Source organism: Bison bison, unplaced genomic scaffold (assembly GCF_000754665.1).
Source record: "Bison bison bison isolate TAMUID 2011002044 unplaced genomic scaffold, Bison_UMD1.0 scf7180017864464, whole genome shotgun sequence".
In the NCBI taxonomy this organism is placed as follows: domain Eukaryota; kingdom Metazoa; phylum Chordata; class Mammalia; order Artiodactyla; family Bovidae; genus Bison; species Bison bison.
This window is the reverse complement of record NW_011495025.1, coordinates 11,384-29,229: the sequence shown is the minus strand read 5'-3', so window position 1 is coordinate 29,229 and position 17,846 is coordinate 11,384. Positions and strand designations below refer to the sequence as shown.

Below are 17,846 nucleotides of genomic sequence, written 5' to 3'. Positions count from 1 at the left end.
AAAACCTCTTGATGAAAGTGAAAGTGGAGAGTGAAAAAGTTGGCTGAAAGCTCAACATTCAGAAAACGAAGATCATGGCATCCGGTCCCATCACTTCATGGGAAATAGATGGGGAAACAGTGTCAGACTTTATTTTTTTGGGCTCCAAAAAATAGCAGTCATCACTGCAGATGGTGACTGTAGCCATGAAATTAAAAGACGCGTACTCCTTAGAAGGAAAGTTATGACCAACCTAGATAGCATATTCAAAAGCAGAGACATTACTTTGCCAACAAAGGTCCGTCTAGTCAAAGCTATGGTTTTTCCTGTGGTCATGTATGGATGTGAGAGTTGGACTGTGAAGAAGGCTGAGCACCGAAGAATTGATGCTTTTGAACTGTGGTGTTGGAGAAGACTCTTGAAAGTTCCTTGGACTGCAAGGAGATCCAACCAGTCCATTCTAAAGGAGATCAACCCTGGGATTTCTTTGGAAGGAATGATGCTGAAGCTGAAACTCCAGTACTTTGGCCACCTCATGTGAAGAGTTGACTCATTAGAAAAGACTCTGATGCTGGGAGGGATTGGGGGCAGGAGGAGAAGGGGACGACAGGATGAGATGGCCAGATGGCATCACTGACTTGATGAACGTGAGTCTGAGTGAACTCCCAGAGTTGGTGATGGACAGGGAGGGCTGGCATGCTGCAATTTATGGGGTCACAAAGAGTCAGACACGACTGAGCGACTGAACTGAAGAGGTAAAGGAAAAATCAGAAGTAATGATACTGCAGAACCCATGGGTGAGGGTTGGGGGTGGGGCTGCATTTTCAAAGAACAGTGTTTGAGACCACAGAAGGACAGATAACTAATGAACGATTTGGGGGTTTTGTTGTTGTTTTAAATCACATTTGACTTTATAGAGGATATTATTGCCCTTAGAACAATTACCCTGAGGCGATGGGGCAGAAGATTATATAACAGTAGAAGATATATACGGAGAAGGCAATGGCACCCCACTCCAGTACTTTTGCCTGGAAAATCCCATTGACGGAGGAGCCTGGTAGGCTGCAGTCCATGGGGTCGCTAGAGTCGGACACGACTGAGTAACTTCACTTTGACTTTTCACTTTCATGCATTGGAGAAGGAAATGGCAACCCACTCCAGTGTTCTTGCCTAGAGAATCCCAGGGAAGAGGAAGCCTGGTGGGCTGCCATCTATGGGGTCACACAGAGTTGGACACGACTGAAGCGGCTTAGCAGCAGCAGCAGCAGAAGATATATAACAGTAAGTTGAGAACCATAAAAGATATGAAGAAATAAAAATGCAATCTTGAATACATAGGCTTGGAGGCAAGCAGTTAAAAAGATAGATTCAGGGGAGAACATAGTAGACAGTTAATTCCTGTAGGCATTAGGCCTGGAATCCCTTAGCCCTGAGTGTGTGTGTAAAGGGAAAGGAATAAATAACTTGATCTGAGACCAGATAAAAGAACACAGAGTGGTTATTCTTGTTCTTGTAGATTTTTTCTTTTATTTTTAAAGCTTTATTCATATTGGAAAATGATAGATAATGAACATATATATGCCACCTACATTTAACAATTGTTACTATTTTCCTGTTGCATTATTTTGTTTATTATTATTAGCTGAAGTATTTTAAAATGAATAATAGATACCCGAACACTCGTCCCCTTAGTACTTGCTCTATATCCCACTTACATAAATACTACTATCAGTTCTCTACATCGTGTAATTCCCAGTTTATATTTAGGTTTCATGTGTTTTGTAGCTAGTTTTTCAAACCAGAATCCAAATAAGAAACATTTGAGTGTCATGACTCTTAATTACCTATACTTGGATCTTAAAATAGTACACTCCTCTCCTCTCTTTTTAAAGTACTTCAACTTACTGAAGAAATAGAGTCTTCTAGACAAAATAGACTTTTTCTGGTTGCTTCTTCATGATTGACTTGAATTTATTGCTCTATCTTTTCTATCTCCTATAAATTGACATTAAGTCGAAGGCTTGATAAGATTCACTGTCAGCCTGAAAACTTCCTACATCAAGAGACACATGAGTTTGTCCCACAGAATGGTGATGAATCTGATCACTAGTTTAAGGGTGTGATGGTCAGAAGAGTAAGGACATTTAAAGTGGTTATGCAGTGTGAAAATTGTAAAAGGATTCCAACGTGAAAGCTTCATTTTCTCAGTGAACTCAGAGGCAGAAACCAGTTAGGATGTGTGAATGTAGTAAGTCAGGGTGAAAATTTAGAGTTGAATATGTAAGGAATGAGAAATCTGGGTGTAATGGAAAGGGAGATATGTGTAATTGTCTTCATTAAAGGAAGAGATTTATTTAACCTTGTTACTTTAGAGCAGTTTTTCAGAGCAAGATTCAAGAAGTCAACCCAGAAGTTTGTTAAAATGGATACTTCTGTTCCTTCACAGTCCAGTTTATATGTTTTCAGGAGATTCTTAGTCATAACTGGAACCCTAACAGGTGCAGCTGAACTAAGTAAAGAGAAGTTACTAAAATACAGGTCCTGGATATGTGTCTAAAAGAACTGTCCAAAAACAGAATTAGCTGCATAGCGAAGTCTGCATTCTCTGGCACTAGGAATATACTTGACTATATTTCTTTCTCTGATCTCTGTGACTTCTACCCATTTGTTATACTTCTGATTTCTGATCTTCAGAATGCTTACTGTGTTAGAAAATCAAAATTTCAAAATGAATTCTGTTGTTTGGGAGAAACATGAATGAAATTTGGCTCACAGTGTCTTTTATGTAAGATAAACATATGAACTGAAATGTAATGAGATTAAAGTTAGTTGCTGTTGGATGAAGCCTTGTGTAAAACAAATGCTCCCTGTCTGCTAAACAAACATTTTGTTCTTGGTAGACAGTCTAATATTGAATGGACCATTTTGATTTTAACACTTCGATCACCTAGGTAGACTGTGAAAATCCTTTTATATTTTTATTAGTGTATGCATGATAATTTCTCAGGAACAACATGACAACACCCATCTTTTATTCAGGGTACAGGTGAAAAAAGTAGGAAAGAGAAGTTGGGTATGCAATGGATGAGTATATTAACAAAATGGTTCACGTTTTTGCTGTTCTTTTTTATCCTGGCCCAGAGAATTTGAAATATGTTCAAAGTATGCTGACTTTCTCAGTGTAGATGTACAACTGTACTGAAATGGAAAAAATAACAACTTGTTTTAATCTTTAACAGATACAGATTACATTTATTATTGAAAAGAACTGCAAATGTATTGTATTATATATGTACAGTTATATTCATCTATAATGAGATAACATTAGTAATACATTAAAATACTGTTTTTTTCCCCTCCGAAAATACTTTTAGTTCTGAGCCATCTGAAGATGAAGAGTCCCAAGGCCTTCCTACCATGGCCACTAGAAACAATAATGATATTTCAGAATTGGAGGACCTTTCGGAATTGGAAGACCTTAAAGATGCTAAACTTCAGACGTTGAAGGAACTTTTTCCACAAAGAAGTGACAGTGATTTACTTAAGGTTATACCCCTTTCTAGTAATTGGTTATTACAGCTGTAATGATGCTTAAAATGTCTCCTGTATCCAGTGCTATATTCAGTAGATAGTCATTTTTCTAAAAATATCTTATGTTTGAAGATAATTAATTTGATAATAAAAGCAGATGCCAGAGATTTACTTGTTGAATCTTACAGTAGGTGAGGTTTATTCACCTATAAGTAATGAAATAACTTGAGCGTCTCTGTATCTCATATAGGTTGTGAAGTTTTTTGAGTTTGGATGGTTCTGAAATGGGGATAACCCTCTTCTCACTAGAAACATAGAAATGTCCAGAGACTTTTCTTCTTATTTTCCCCGTAATGATTAGGAGTTGCTTTTCACATTTAGTGCCCTGTGACCAGGGATGCTAAACACGCTACAGTACCGAGAACACAGCCGTGTAACAGAAAAGGAGTCCTGCCAGTGGCACCCTTGCTGAGAAATATTGATTGAACTATAGAAACAAAACAAGTGGCTGTAGTTTTACTGTTACAGTTATCTAGCTCTCTTTTTATAAGAGGAAATAAAAATTTACCCTTCAGTTAAGTTGTAGGTAGAGAATAAACCTCTGAAGATTAGTAAATAGTTTATCCCTAGCTCTGCCACTTAGTATTTGATTGAGCTCCGGGGAATCATTTAATTACAGGTTCATAGGTTTTTCACCTTTGTTTTGATCATCACCATCCCTAGCATCACTCCCCCAAGCTAAGGTGTGGAAGGCACCATATCTCTATGGTCTAGGCAGGTAACTTTGAAGCGGTGGATATTGGCACATACTCTTTTTTTAAGAGAGGTAGCTGCTGCTTCGCTTTGATAGGATATGACCATGTGAAATCAGTGACAGCCTGTTTTTATCAGATAATTCAGATTTTCAAATAAAAGACTGAATTTTTATTTGGTGTTGATCATCAACTTAAGAGCTTTATTGAGATATAGTTTAAATCTGTAAAGATCACCTGATTTTTTGGATTTTAGCATATTTACAGAGTTGTACAACCATCACCATAATCTAATTTTAAAACATTTTAATCGTTCCAAAAATAAACCTTGTACCTATTAGCAGTCACTCCCCATCTCCGTTCCCTGGCCAACCACTAATCTCTGTCTCTATAGACTTGCCTATTCTGGACATTTCATATCAGTGGGAACATTACCGTACATGTTTTTTCTCTTTTTTGATCGTATAGCATTTAGGACCTTTGTTTCCCCAAGGAGGGATTGGATCAGTGCCTCCTGCAGTGGAAGCACAGTCTTAACCCCTGGACCACCAGGAAAATCCCAGTGTGATCTTTTATAACTGACTTTCTGTGCTCAGTATACAGCTTTGAAGTTCATTCATGTTGTATCATATTTCATTCCTTTTTATAGTAACTAATTTAAAGAAAGACAAAACCAGAAATATCATTCAAGTCAAACAAAACATGCCTGAAATAGAAGTGATCTAGGCCTGCTAGTTTGAACTCTTTTAAGTTTATATTATTTCCTTTGTTCTCTGATATATTTAATATGAATCTTTCTTTTTTCCCAAATTATTCTGATAACCTTTCTACTGTTAGCTCAGTGAAACTTGAATGGTATCTTGAGTCTACTTTTCCCCTGCAAGTAGTGTTACTTGCTTCCTGATGGGTTTTTTTCCCATAGGAAAAGAAGGAAAGAACGTAGCCACTAGTAGCAACACTGAAAGTATTGGAAAGAACTTTCAACAGAATAAACATGGTGGAGTATTAAAATAGTCAACATAAATCGCAGTTTAAAAATACTTTAGCTTGAGTGCCAGTTTTTCGTGTAGTTCAAGGGGATTTATTCCCTATAGAAGCATTTATCTCTAATTTTATAATTACAGTGGTAAAGTTGAATTGCTACATGAACTTTGTGTGTCTGTTTCACTAGTATTTGAAATTTGGGGAATTTAGCATAACACTTGCTCCAAAGCAAAGCACTCCCTGGAAGTAATCTGGATTTCAAGTGATCTCCCATCATTTTAAAAGATTTAAAGATAACATTTATAAATTACTCTTCAGAGGCTTTTAGACCCATATAAAATAATTCAAGGAGCTATGAAATATAAACTTAGTCCTACACTTGATAAGAATATGCTTTGTCTATTTTGAAAATGGGGAAAGGCTTACAAGATATTGGAGGATCCAAGAGGAAGAAAACTAGTATAGAAAAGAGCATTATTTTTTTGTTTTGAGGCTTTTAATTTAATGCAAAAATAGCTCATTTTAAAAATTAAGATCTTTTTAAAACAAATAACTCATTGGAAGTACAGGAAACTACGGCAAGAGAAAGTATGGGAGTTCTGAAATCTGAAAGTGTGAATTATGTAAGCCATCTATTAATATGTTCTTGAGTAAATTCAAGCAATTTAGTTTTTAGCAATTTAGAAATAGAGCATATTTCAAGAGTCCTTTATCCCTCTCGAGAAGTACTAGATTTAAAAAATAATTCCAGAGTTTATTTTAAATGCCTATCAGTGCCTGTCCTTCCTTCCCTCCCTCCCTTCCTTCCCCTCCCTCTCTTCCTTTCCCTCCCTTTCTCTCTCTCTCACACACACACACACCCCCACCCACCCAGTACCTGAACTCACTCATAGGTAGGAAGTTTTTGAGACTTCAAGGCCCAGTCTTACAATTAAAATAACAAAAACCTTGAGTGTACTGTACATATTTGACTATGTTTTATTTTTTCTTTTATAATGGTGATAAGTAAATCCATTAAATACATTTTAAGATAGATAAATTTAGACTTTTTAGACAAACCAGATATTCTGAAAATTTATCATCTGACTTACTGAAATTAAGCTATTATGTAGCTATTTCTCTACTTGTATATTTAATATATTGGTTTATATATTTAATATATTTAAATATTTGGTAAGTTTGTAAAATAATTCTTAAAGTATTGTTTTTAAAACAATCTTTTCTCATTTTGTTAGTTGATTGACTCAACAAGCACTATGGATGGAGCAATTGCTGCTGCCTTGCTGATGTTCGGTGATGCAGGTATGCCTGACTTCGTTTCAAGCCATGTTGAAGATAATACATATCTTCTCATTTTTATTGCTCATCAGTTTACCAAGCTTCTCCATGAATTCTTACAGGAACCTTAGGAAGTATTAATAGCTTCAGGGGTTTTAGATGAAAACAGTGAAGATTAAGAAGGTTTAAAAAAATAAGAAGGTTAACTGACTAACTTACCTGAGGTCTTACTTACCTGGAAACTGAATTTTCTAGGTTCCATTTTCTTGACCCTCCCAAAAAAGGGGAGGGGACAGTTTCATTGGTAATTTTGCTTGTCCTCTGCAGATCAGATATCTTAACAGTGAAGTTTTGGGAGATATATGTTCTTTAATAAGTGTCCTTTCTAATTCATTGTAGTTTTACTTCTCTAAATGAGAGTCAGGAACTTAAGGAAATCCTAGCTTGTGATTAGCATTCCTTTGTGTACTAAACATTTATACTATAGTCCGCTTTTAGAATACCAAATAAATATTTTTATATAAGCACCTCCAATTTTTTTCAGTAAATGCTGCCTAGATTTTTTTTTGTGTGTATGTACCGAGCAAGTAAAACTAACCTATAATCCCACTACTAAATAAGAAATGAAAGCAAGCCTAAATACTATATATAATCATTAGAATACAAAATATAGTATTGGTTTGCATTTTTAAGAAAAGTCATTTGATCATTTATCTTGGATAACTTGTCGTTACAATCAAAATTTATCTAATTACAAAATACCTCCATAACATTCCTCTCTGACACCAGTAGGATTAATTTATTGTTTCTCTACACATAAACATCACCAGATGATCAATACCAAAGTCAGACTGATTATATTCTTTTCAGCCAAAGATGGAGAAACTCTACACAGTCAGCAAAAACAAGACCAGGAGCTGACTGTGGCTCAGATCATGAACTTCCTAATGCCAAATTCAGACTTAAATTGAATAAACTAGGGAAAACCACTAGCCCATTCAGGTATGATCTAAATCAAATCCCTTAGAATTATACAGTGGAAGTGACAAATAGATTCAAGGGATTAGATGTGATAGAGTGCCTGAAGAACTATGGACGGAGGTTCGTGACATTGTACAGGAGGCAGTGATCAAAACCATCCCCAAGAAAAAGAAATGCAAAAGGCAAAATAGTTGTCTGAGGAGGACTTAACAAATAACTGAGAAAAGAACAGAAGCAAAGGAGAAAAGGAAAGCTAAACCCATCTGAATGTGGAGTTCCGAAGAATAGCAGGGAGAGATAAGAAAGCTTTCCTAACTGATCAGTGCAAAGAAATAGAGGAAAAGAATAGAATGGAAAAAACTAGAGATCTCTTCAAGAAAATAGAGAATACCAAGGGAACATGTTATGCAAAGATGGTCACAATAAAGGACAGAAATGATATGGACCTAACAGAAGCAGAAGATACTAAGAAAAGGTGGCAAGAATACACAGAAGAACTGTACAAAAAAGATCTTCACTACTCAGATAATCACGATGGTGTGATCACTCACCTAGAGCCAGACATCCTGGAGTCCAAAGTCAAGTGGCCTTTAGGTAGCATCACTATGAACAAAGCTAGTGAAGGTGATGGAATTCCAGCTGAGCTATTTCAAATCCTAAAAGATGATGCTGTGAAAGTGCCACACTCAATATGGCAGCAAAATTGGAGAACTTATCAGTGGCCACAGGACTGGAAAAGGTCAGTTTTCATTCCAGTACCAAAGAACGGCAATGCCAAAGATTGTTCAAACTGCTTCACAATTGCATTCACCTCACATGCTAGCAAGGTAATGCTCAAAACTCTCCAAGCGAGGCTTCAACGGTACGAGCCAAGAACTTGCAGATGTTCAAGCTGGATTTAGAAAAGGCAGAGAATTCAGAGACCAAATTGCCAACATCTGTTGGATCATAGAGAAAACAAAAGAATTCCAGTAAATATATACTTCTGTTTTATTGATTATGCTAAAGCCTTTGACTGTGTAGATCACAACAAACTGTGGAAAATTCTGAAAGAGATAGGAATCCCAGACTCCCTTAACTGCCTCCTGAGAAATCTGTATGCAGGTCAAGAAGCAACAGTTAAAACCGGATATGGAACAACAGACTGGTTCCAAATTGGAAAAGGAGTATGTCAAGGCTGTATATTGTCATCCTGCTTATTTAACTTATATGTGGAGTATATCATGCAAAATGCCAGGTTGGATGAAGCACAAGCTGAAATCAAGATTGTGGGAAATATCAATAACCTCAGATATGCAGATGACACCACCCTTATGACAGAAGGCGAAGAGGAACTAAGGAGCCTCTTGATGAAAGTGAAGAGTAGAGCAAAAATGCTGGCTTAAAACTCAGCATTCAGAAAACTAAAATCATGGCATTCGGTCCCATCACTTTATGGCAAACAGATGGGGAAACAATGGAAACAGTAAGACTTTTATTTTCCTGGGCTCCAAAATCACTGCAGATGGTGATTGCAGCCATGAAATTAAAAGACGCTTGCTCCTTGGAAGAAAAGCTATGACCAACCTAGACAGCATATTAAAAAGCAGAGAGATTACTTTGTCAACAAAGATCTCTAGTCAAAGCTATGGTTTTTCCATTAGTCATGTAAAGATGTGAGAGTTGGATCATAAAGCTGAGCGCCAAAGAATTGATGCTTTTGAACTGTGGTCTTGAGAGTCCCTTGGACTGCAAGGAGATCCAACCAGTCCATCCTAAAGGAAATCTGTCCTGAATATTCATTGCTAAGGATGATGCTGAAGCTCCAATACTTTGGCTACCTGATGCAAAGAACTGACTCATTAGAAAAGACCCTGATGCTGGGAAAGATTGAAGGTGGAAGGAGAAGGGAACGACAGAGGATGAGATAGTTGAGTGGCGTCACCGACTTGATGAACATGAGTTTGAGCAAGCTCCGTGAGTTGGTGATGGACAGGGAAGCCTGGTGTGTTGCAATTCATGTGGTTGCAAAGAGTCGGACATGACTGAGTGACTGATCTGACTATTACTTAGCATTGATGTTTACATTATTTCATTACTACAATACAAAAGAAAGTAGCATTACAAGTAAACCTTTCTGGTTTTATTTCTGTAGCCTAAACGTCAAACCAGGATGCTGAGTCAAAGGGTATGCACATTTTGAAATATAATATGTACTTCAATGTTAATTGTAAAGGTTATGCCAATTTATGATTTCATTAGCAGTGTGAATATGCACCCATATTCCTAAGTGGATTTTTTTTTTTAATTATATACAAAAATAGAAAATACCATAATGTGTTTTCATGGGGCTATTATCTTTCTTCTGCAGTTATCTACCTCATCTTAACCCCCTGCTTGGATTCCATAGATGATATTACTTTATCGACATGAAATTTTTTTAATTTTTTTTTTTTGAAGGATAATTGCTTTACAGAATTTTGTTTTCTGCCAAACCACAACATGAATCTGCCATAGGTATACGTATATCCCCTCCATTTTGAACCTCCCTCCCATCTCCCTCTCCATCGCACCCCTCTAGGTTGGTACAGAGCCCCTGCTTGAGTTTCTTAGCCATACAGCAAATTCCCATTGGCTATCTATTTTACATATGGTAATGTAAGTTTCCATGTTACTGTTTCCATACATCTCACCCTCTCCTTCCCTTTCCCCACGTCCATAAGTCTGTTGTCTGTCTGTTTCTCCATTGCTGCCCTGTAAGTAAATTCTTCAGTACCATTTTTCTAGATTGCATATATATATATATATATATATATATGTTTTAGCATACGATACTTACCTTTCTCTTTCTGCCTTACTTCATCCTGTATAATCGGTTCTAGGTTCATCCACCTCATTAGAAGTAACTCAAAGGTGTTCCTTTTATGGCAGAGTAATATTCCGTTTTCCACATGAAATATTTTAAATCTCTTTCTCACCAGTTTGAGCAAGAGAATGGTATTGTATGGTGTGTGGCTGCTACCCACAGTGAATATTAAGATTCTTCCTTTTGTTTTGCTTACTAGCTGTGTAACCTTGGGCAGCATTGCCTAAGTTTTCTCTTTCTGTAGTAAAATAGTATATTAATAGTAGGATATTCTTAGGTTGTTATGAAACAATGATCCTTGTTACAAATTTCTTGTTATAGTGTGTGGTGAATAGTAAGTGCATAGTCCATATTAACATTTCTGTGCTTAAGGGCCGTCTGATACTAGAAATGGTACAAGAGAAAGCTGTGTCTTCATTACTGTATCCTACTGTAAAAACTCTGAAAAATTGTAGGCCCTGTTAATATTTGTTGAGTTGTTAAATGGGTTGGGGAGATTTTACATATTCTTTCTTGTCCTCATAATATCTCATATTTCAGAATCTTTCCAATGAAAACTTTGTTAAGTAACTATTCTACAGCAATGCGTGGTCTTTTTTTGTCTTGAGCAGTTTGTATTATTCAGCTTTATTTATTAAACAAATACTCAGTATGTATCTACTACTGGATGCCAGATTCTGTTTTAGGCATGGAGGGTACATGCTGGAACGAAATGGACACAACCTCTACCCACATGTAGTTTACAGTACTTATTAAAGTTGAACTTCAGCGGAGTTTTTTACTTGTCATTGTTGTACTAGACTTTGATTTTATTTCTTTGTTTGGAAGATATTGTCAAATGGCAAATTATAAGGAAAGAAGAAATTAAGGTTTTCTTGTTTAAGTAAACTTCCGTGCTGCTTCTTAGAATGGACAGGATAGTCATATCAATCATCTTCAGTATGGTACACTCTTGAGGTAATGTATAGAATGACAGCTTTGTCTCACTAACAGAGGGTCTTTTTAAATGCCTTGGACAGTTCACAAAGAGTCTCCAAATTCTGATGTTGGACATTGGTTTTACCACAAATTATAGTCTTTTATATGCAGTATCATCCTGCATATTAAACAATAAAGGTATGTTTTTTACATTGCCTTCTGAATGTTTTCATTTATGAATACTAAGTTAATAAAGACAAAAATAGGTATCCAAAATTTTTACCCTACTTTAAGTGGTAAAAATATGAATTTACTGATGTTATCTGGAATCTAGCTGATTCTTCCACCTCTGTATGTTTGTGCTTAGTCACTCAGTCGTGTCCAACTCTTTGCAACCCCATGGACTTGGGCTCCCCGGGCTCCTCTGTCCATGGGATTTCTCCAAAAATACTGAAATAGGTTGCCATTCCCTTGTCCAGGGTATCTTCCCAACCCTGGATCAAACCTGGGTCCCCTGCATTGCAGGCAGATTCTTTACCATCTGAGCTACTAGGGAAGCCCTAGTTCTCTATATGTGTGTCAGTGTAAGAGTAGGTAAAAACGTTTTTATGTGACTGTGATTCTGGTTTTTTTTTTTTTTTTTTGGTTGGTTTGTAACCATATTTATTTCTAAAAGTCTACTCATTTCTTTATAACAGTGTATTCTGACTTGTCTAATAGCTTATTGACAGGCACTTAAATGCTTAGGTAAAAATTTTTATGTATGCCTAAGTAATCATTCTCCCTCAGTTTTTTATAAGTAAATTCCTGGAAAAAGAATTATTGAACTGAAAGACACACACATCTAAAATTCTGAGGTGTGTTATTTAGATTGCCTTCCAGATAGGGTATAACAATTTATAGTGTTGTAACATGACTGCCCACAGTATGCTGTGACTTCCTTTTACTACTCCTTTTAATCTTAGGATGGAAAAAAAGGTACTGTGTTTTCCCTGTCTTTAGTTATTAATGATGTTGATCATCTTTTCTCTTTCTTTTTCCCCTATTGAATTGCCTGTTAGTGTTCTTTGTTCATATTTTCTTTTTTGCAGTTTCATGTTTTACTTTTTATGTTTTAAATATGCTTTTCTTTATTTTAAGAAAGGATTAAACATATCTAGGTGACATGGTGTAATCACCTAGTTTGAAACTTTTCAGACTTTGAATATTAGAATATTATTATTAATGGTAGTTATTAGTAATATGCCTAATTACTGGATATGACTGAATTGAATGGTAGTCACTTAACCCCAGCAAATATGTGGGTAATGATAGAGTGGATGCCAGCAGTTAGTTGGTATATGCAGAATGCACATTTACTTTATGAAATAAAGTGGGGGAAATTTAAGCATGCATAGTTAAAGCATGTAATTATTATACATTGAAATGTTGATTGCATTCAATTTGGTTATAGCCGTATTATGACATTTTCATGCTTACAGCTTAAAAGCTGTTGTGTCTGTACTTATTTTGAATATTCCTACAACTTTTATTTCTAACTGCATAGTTAGGGTACTGATACAGTTAATACTGAACTCTTAAACCTTTGTAAGCTTTCAGCAAATACTTTCTTACAAGCACTGCAGTATGTCTCTGGAATTTGCTGTCTGAGAGTGAAGGTACTGAAGAAGTATATGAATGTATACAAAGTAAAACATAAGTAACATAGCTTTTCCAAATCATGTAGATGGAGTTTTTCTATCAGTCGTGACAGAATGTGCACATTTCCTATTACTGTCGTACAGCACTCTCTTGTGCTGTACTCTCTAGTTTTTAGGTTAAAAGCATTCATCTCTTGATTTCTCTGTTTCTCAGTTCCTCCTAATTGGTAAAATGAGTATGTATTTACTTGGTAGATTTGTTGTGGAAAGTAAATGAAACAGCTGTTTATAAAAGCCCACTGCGAAGCCTGGTACATAGTAGATACTTAATTATTGACAATTATTTGATGCTATTCAGATAAGCTGATGGGCTCAATTTTTTTCACTACTGAACATTCAGTCATTGAGGAGAACCTCTTCTTTCTACTATAGAATTACTTGTCAGTTCAAAGATATATATCATTAGCATTAAATAATGTGATAGTTTAGAAATACGTATAGTCTTACAGTGATTTCTACTTTTGAAAGTCTGAAAAGGATCTCTTTATTTTTCCTTCAATGCAGTTAACATTTATTGCATGTATGTCATATGTAGAAGAAATAATACTGTCCTGATATCAAGAGAACTATTAAGTGTAGTTTGCCCTTTTTTTTACATTAATGATTCTTGTATTATATCAGTGTGAACTTTGCATGTCCTTGTCTGTTTTAGAAGGTGGTGGACCCAGGAAAAGAAAATTATCTTCTTCTTCAGAGCCATTCGAGGAAGATGAATTTAATGATGATCAATCTATGAAAAAGAAGAGATTGGATCATGTGAGTTACATTTGAATTGCAGCATCAAAATTAGCTACTTTAAGCACAGACTATGTTGAATCTGAATTTACAAAAATACATCTCAGTGAATCAGTCTTCTCTCTCACAGAAGTATTAATTGCTTATCTCTGAATTATAAAACTGATTTTTAAAATATTCTAGTGGTGTAGTAAAGTAACTTTTGGGAAAAACATACTTTAAATTTTATCTTGTAAAATGTGTGTGTATATACATATAATTGTACAATGCTTACATAAAACAGTTGTTACTAGCACCAGCACTATTTCAAACTCCTCAGTGACAACTACTTATAATTCCTATAGATGACTCCTTTGATATTTAACTGCTTATCTGAAAATAATATTAGTTATGCTTTTACTGGGTTATTGTGGTTTTCTATTAACTTTTACTTTGTGAAATAAATCTACTAAGAGGCCTCCCAGTGAATCTAGACATAGTCTTCCATGTCTGCATTCATGACAGCACAATTTCTTTTTGGCGATCAAAGTCAGTCACCCCAATTAGCACAGTAACCCCTTTCTTTGCCTGATTTAGTCTCCACCTTAATTTAATGGGATAGCTGTTGTATCCCTCCATAGAAGTATTCTTCCCATGGTAGGAAGTAAAAATTCTGAGTTTTAGGTTTGAATAACCACTAGTATAAGAGAGTAGGCCCACATTTTAGTTTATAAACCTGTGTATAACGGCCATGGAAGAAATAGCATTGTATTTATTGATGGCTGATTCAAAGCATTCACTTTGCTTTTACGTCTGTTGAATAGCATGTTAGCCTTGTGGGGTGTTATCAACAAATTCACATTCTAAATTTTCATTAAGTGATACCACTGCTCTGTAAGCCAGCTGCATCTAGGAATTGAGACACATGGTAAGATCAGTGAAACAAGATCTGTTGATGAACACATGCATCAAAGGACTCAAATCTGAAAGACAGAAAATGTACTCTAGAATTTAAAGCTTTTAAAAGTACCAGTGTTGTCATGTTCAGCATCAACTCCAGATAGAGATTTGAAGCTGAAGCCAGTGGTAGTTTGGTTATTGGTGTTTAGTTGCCAGTTGTGTCAACTCTTTTGCAACCCTTTGGACTGGAGCCCACCATGCTCCTCTGTCCATGGGATTTCCCAGGCAAGAATAGTGGACTGGGTTGCCATTTCCTTCTCCAGGGAATCGTCCCAACAGAGGGATCTAACCCACGTCTCTTGCACTGGCAGGCAGATTCTTTAACACTGAGCCACCAGGGAAGCCCAGTGGTAGTTTATCACTTAACAAATGGAACCTCTTAAGAGAATTGTTCAAGTCAGTCTTGGAATTCACTATGCTGCTACTAAGTCATTTCAGTCGTGTCCGACTCTGTGTGACCCCATAGACAGACGCCCACCAGGCTCCCCTGTCCCTGGGATTCTCCAGGCAAGAACAATGGAGTAGGTTGCCATTTCCTTCTCCAATGCATGAAAGTGAAAACTGAAAGTGAAGTCGCTCAGTCATATCCAACTCTTAGAGACCCCATGCACTAGCTATAGCAAAAATGGATGGACTGGCCAAATCTGCATTGATATATTTACTTAATTCTTCTCTGTTATAGCGAATTATTGCAAAAACAGGACCCAAATGAAAACATTTAGCTTTATCAAGCCTATCCCTCTACAGAAGCTGAACTCAACCCCAGTTTTTTTTTCTTTTGCCTCCAAAAACCATTCTCTGATACAGTCTTTTAGTAAAAATGTGTTAGCAGCATTTATGACTTACTATTTAAAGTGAGCATTTAAAATACTAATTACTGTAATTGAAGGTGAGGATGCAAATATGGTTTTAGAATTTTGAGAAACTTAACTTTGGAGTAGTCATTGCCACCATTTTTAGAAGCCTAGACTGATGACAAAAGAGTGCATTATGTATTGTGGAAAATTTTTCTTCACAGTGACTTGTGATTTTGAAGAACTTGAACCCTCAGAGAAATGTTTTAAATTCACAAGTGTTGGTTTCGGAAAACAGATTGGATTTGAGGAGATAGAAAATGAGAATATTGAAGAGCTAGGGTCCCAACCTGTTTATCTCACCACAAAAGACTTCCTGCTGATACCATGTTAATGTAGATGATGTTAAGGACAGTGACAGTGAAATTCAAAAACCTATACCATGACAGATTAGCAATGTTAACTGGTGTTTTAAACGTTATTGAAAACAATTCTACTGATGTGAAGATACAAATTTGGTTTTAATGCTGAACATAGTAGGAGAGTTGTGCATGGCATGCAGTTGAATCTTCAACCTTCCAGGCACTTTTAATATGAGAACAGGAGGCTAGCAAAGTAGCTGAAATTTATTGATTTTATTTATTTGCTTATTTTTAACTTAATGTTTACATTTTCAGCCATACAGTAGAGATGACACAAAGACAGTGAGGCATGTCTTTCCATTGCTGCTCATTTTCAAATAACTCTTCATCTACTATTTCATAGTAACTCATAAACTATAGCCCTTCCAATGCTCACATTCCAAGCAGACTTGAGTTCATACTTATTGGAGTATTTATGCATTTCTTAATCATTTAATGTGTAAAATTGCACTATCCTTCTTTTAAGATTTTCTTCTATTTTTTTAATGGGTCACTAATGAAGTAGGAAGTCAAGAAGCACCTGGAGTAACAGACAAATTTGGCCTTGGAATACGGAATGAAGCAGGGCAAAGACTAATAGAGTTTTGCCAAGAAAATGCACTGGTCATAGCAAACACCCTCTTCCAACAACACAAGAGAAGACTCTACACATGGACATCACCAGATGGTCAACACCAAAATCAGATTGATTATATTCTTTGTAGCCAAAGATGGAGAAGCTCTATACAGTCAACAAAAACAAGACCAGGAGCTGACTGTGGCTCAGACCATGAACTCCTTATTGCCAAATTCAGACTTAAATTGAAGAAGGTAGGAAAAACCACTAGACCATTCAGGCATGACCTAAATCAAATCCCTTATGATTATACAGTGAAAGTGAGAAATCGATTTAAGGGCCTAGATCTGATAGATAGAGTGCCTGATGAACTATGGAATGAGGTTCGTGACATTGTACAGGAGACAGGGATCAAGACCATCCCCATGGAAAAGAAATGCAAAAAAGCAAAATGGCTGTCTGGGGAGGCCTTACAAATAGCTGTGAAAAGAAGAGAGGCGAAAAGCAAAGGAGAAAAGGAAAGATACAAGCATCTGAATGCAGAGTTCCAAAGAATAGCAAGAAGAGGTATGAGAGCCTTCCTCAGCAATCAATGCAAAGAAATAGAGGAAAACAACAGAATGGGAAAGACTAGAGATCTCTTCAAGAAAATTAGAGATACCAAGGGAACATTTCATGCAAAGATGGGCTCAATAAAGGACAGAAATGGTATGAACCTAACAGAAGCAGAAGATATTAAGAAGAGATGGCAAGAATACACAGAAGAACTGTACAAAAAAATCTTCACGACCCATGTAATCATGATGGTGTGATCACTCACCTAGAGCCAGACATCCTGGAATGTGAAGTCAAGTGGGCCTTAGAAAGCATCACTACGAACAAAGCTAGTGGTGGTGATGGAATTCCAGTTGAGCTATTTCAAATCCTAAAAGATGAAGCTGTGAAAGTGCTTCACTCAATATGCCAGCCAATTTGGAAAACTCATCAGTGGCCACAGGACTGGAAAAGGTCAGTTTTCATTCCAATCCCAAAGAAAGGCAATGCCAAAGAATGCTCAAACTACCACACAATTGCACTCATCTCACACGCTAGTAAAGTAATGCTCAAAAATCTCCAATCCAGGCTTCAGCAATACGTGAACCGTGAACTTGCTAATGTTCAAGCTGGTTTTAGAAAAGGCAGAAGAACCAGAGATCAAATTGCCAACATCTGCTGGATCATGGAAAAAGCAAGAGAGTTCCAGAAATACATCTATTTCTGCTTTATTGACTATGCCAAAGCCTTTGACTGTGTGGATCACAATAAACTGTGGAAAATCCTGAAAGAGATGGGAATACCAGACCACCTGACCTGCCTCTTGAGAAATCTATATGCAGGTCAGGAAACAACAGTTAGAACTGGACATGGAACAACAGACTGGTTCCAAATAGGA

The 17,846-nt window shown here is 36.4% G+C and overlaps 1 protein-coding gene across 1 annotated transcript in view; it reads left to right on the top strand.

The window, feature by feature from the left end:
* LOC105003156 (SWI/SNF-related matrix-associated actin-dependent regulator of chromatin subfamily A containing DEAD/H box 1-like) overlaps positions 1-17,846 on the top strand; it is a gene marked incomplete at its 3' end in the record, with an annotated part of 61,901 nt that overhangs the window by 36,067 nt on the left and 7,988 nt on the right. Inside the window, exons 4-6 of the mRNA XM_010860140.1 lie at positions 3,354-3,525; positions 6,482-6,548; positions 13,621-13,724. Coding sequence (XP_010858442.1) covers positions 3,354-3,525; positions 6,482-6,548; positions 13,621-13,724 — 343 coding nt within the window. The remainder of the gene's footprint in view (positions 1-3,353; positions 3,526-6,481; positions 6,549-13,620; positions 13,725-17,846) is intronic.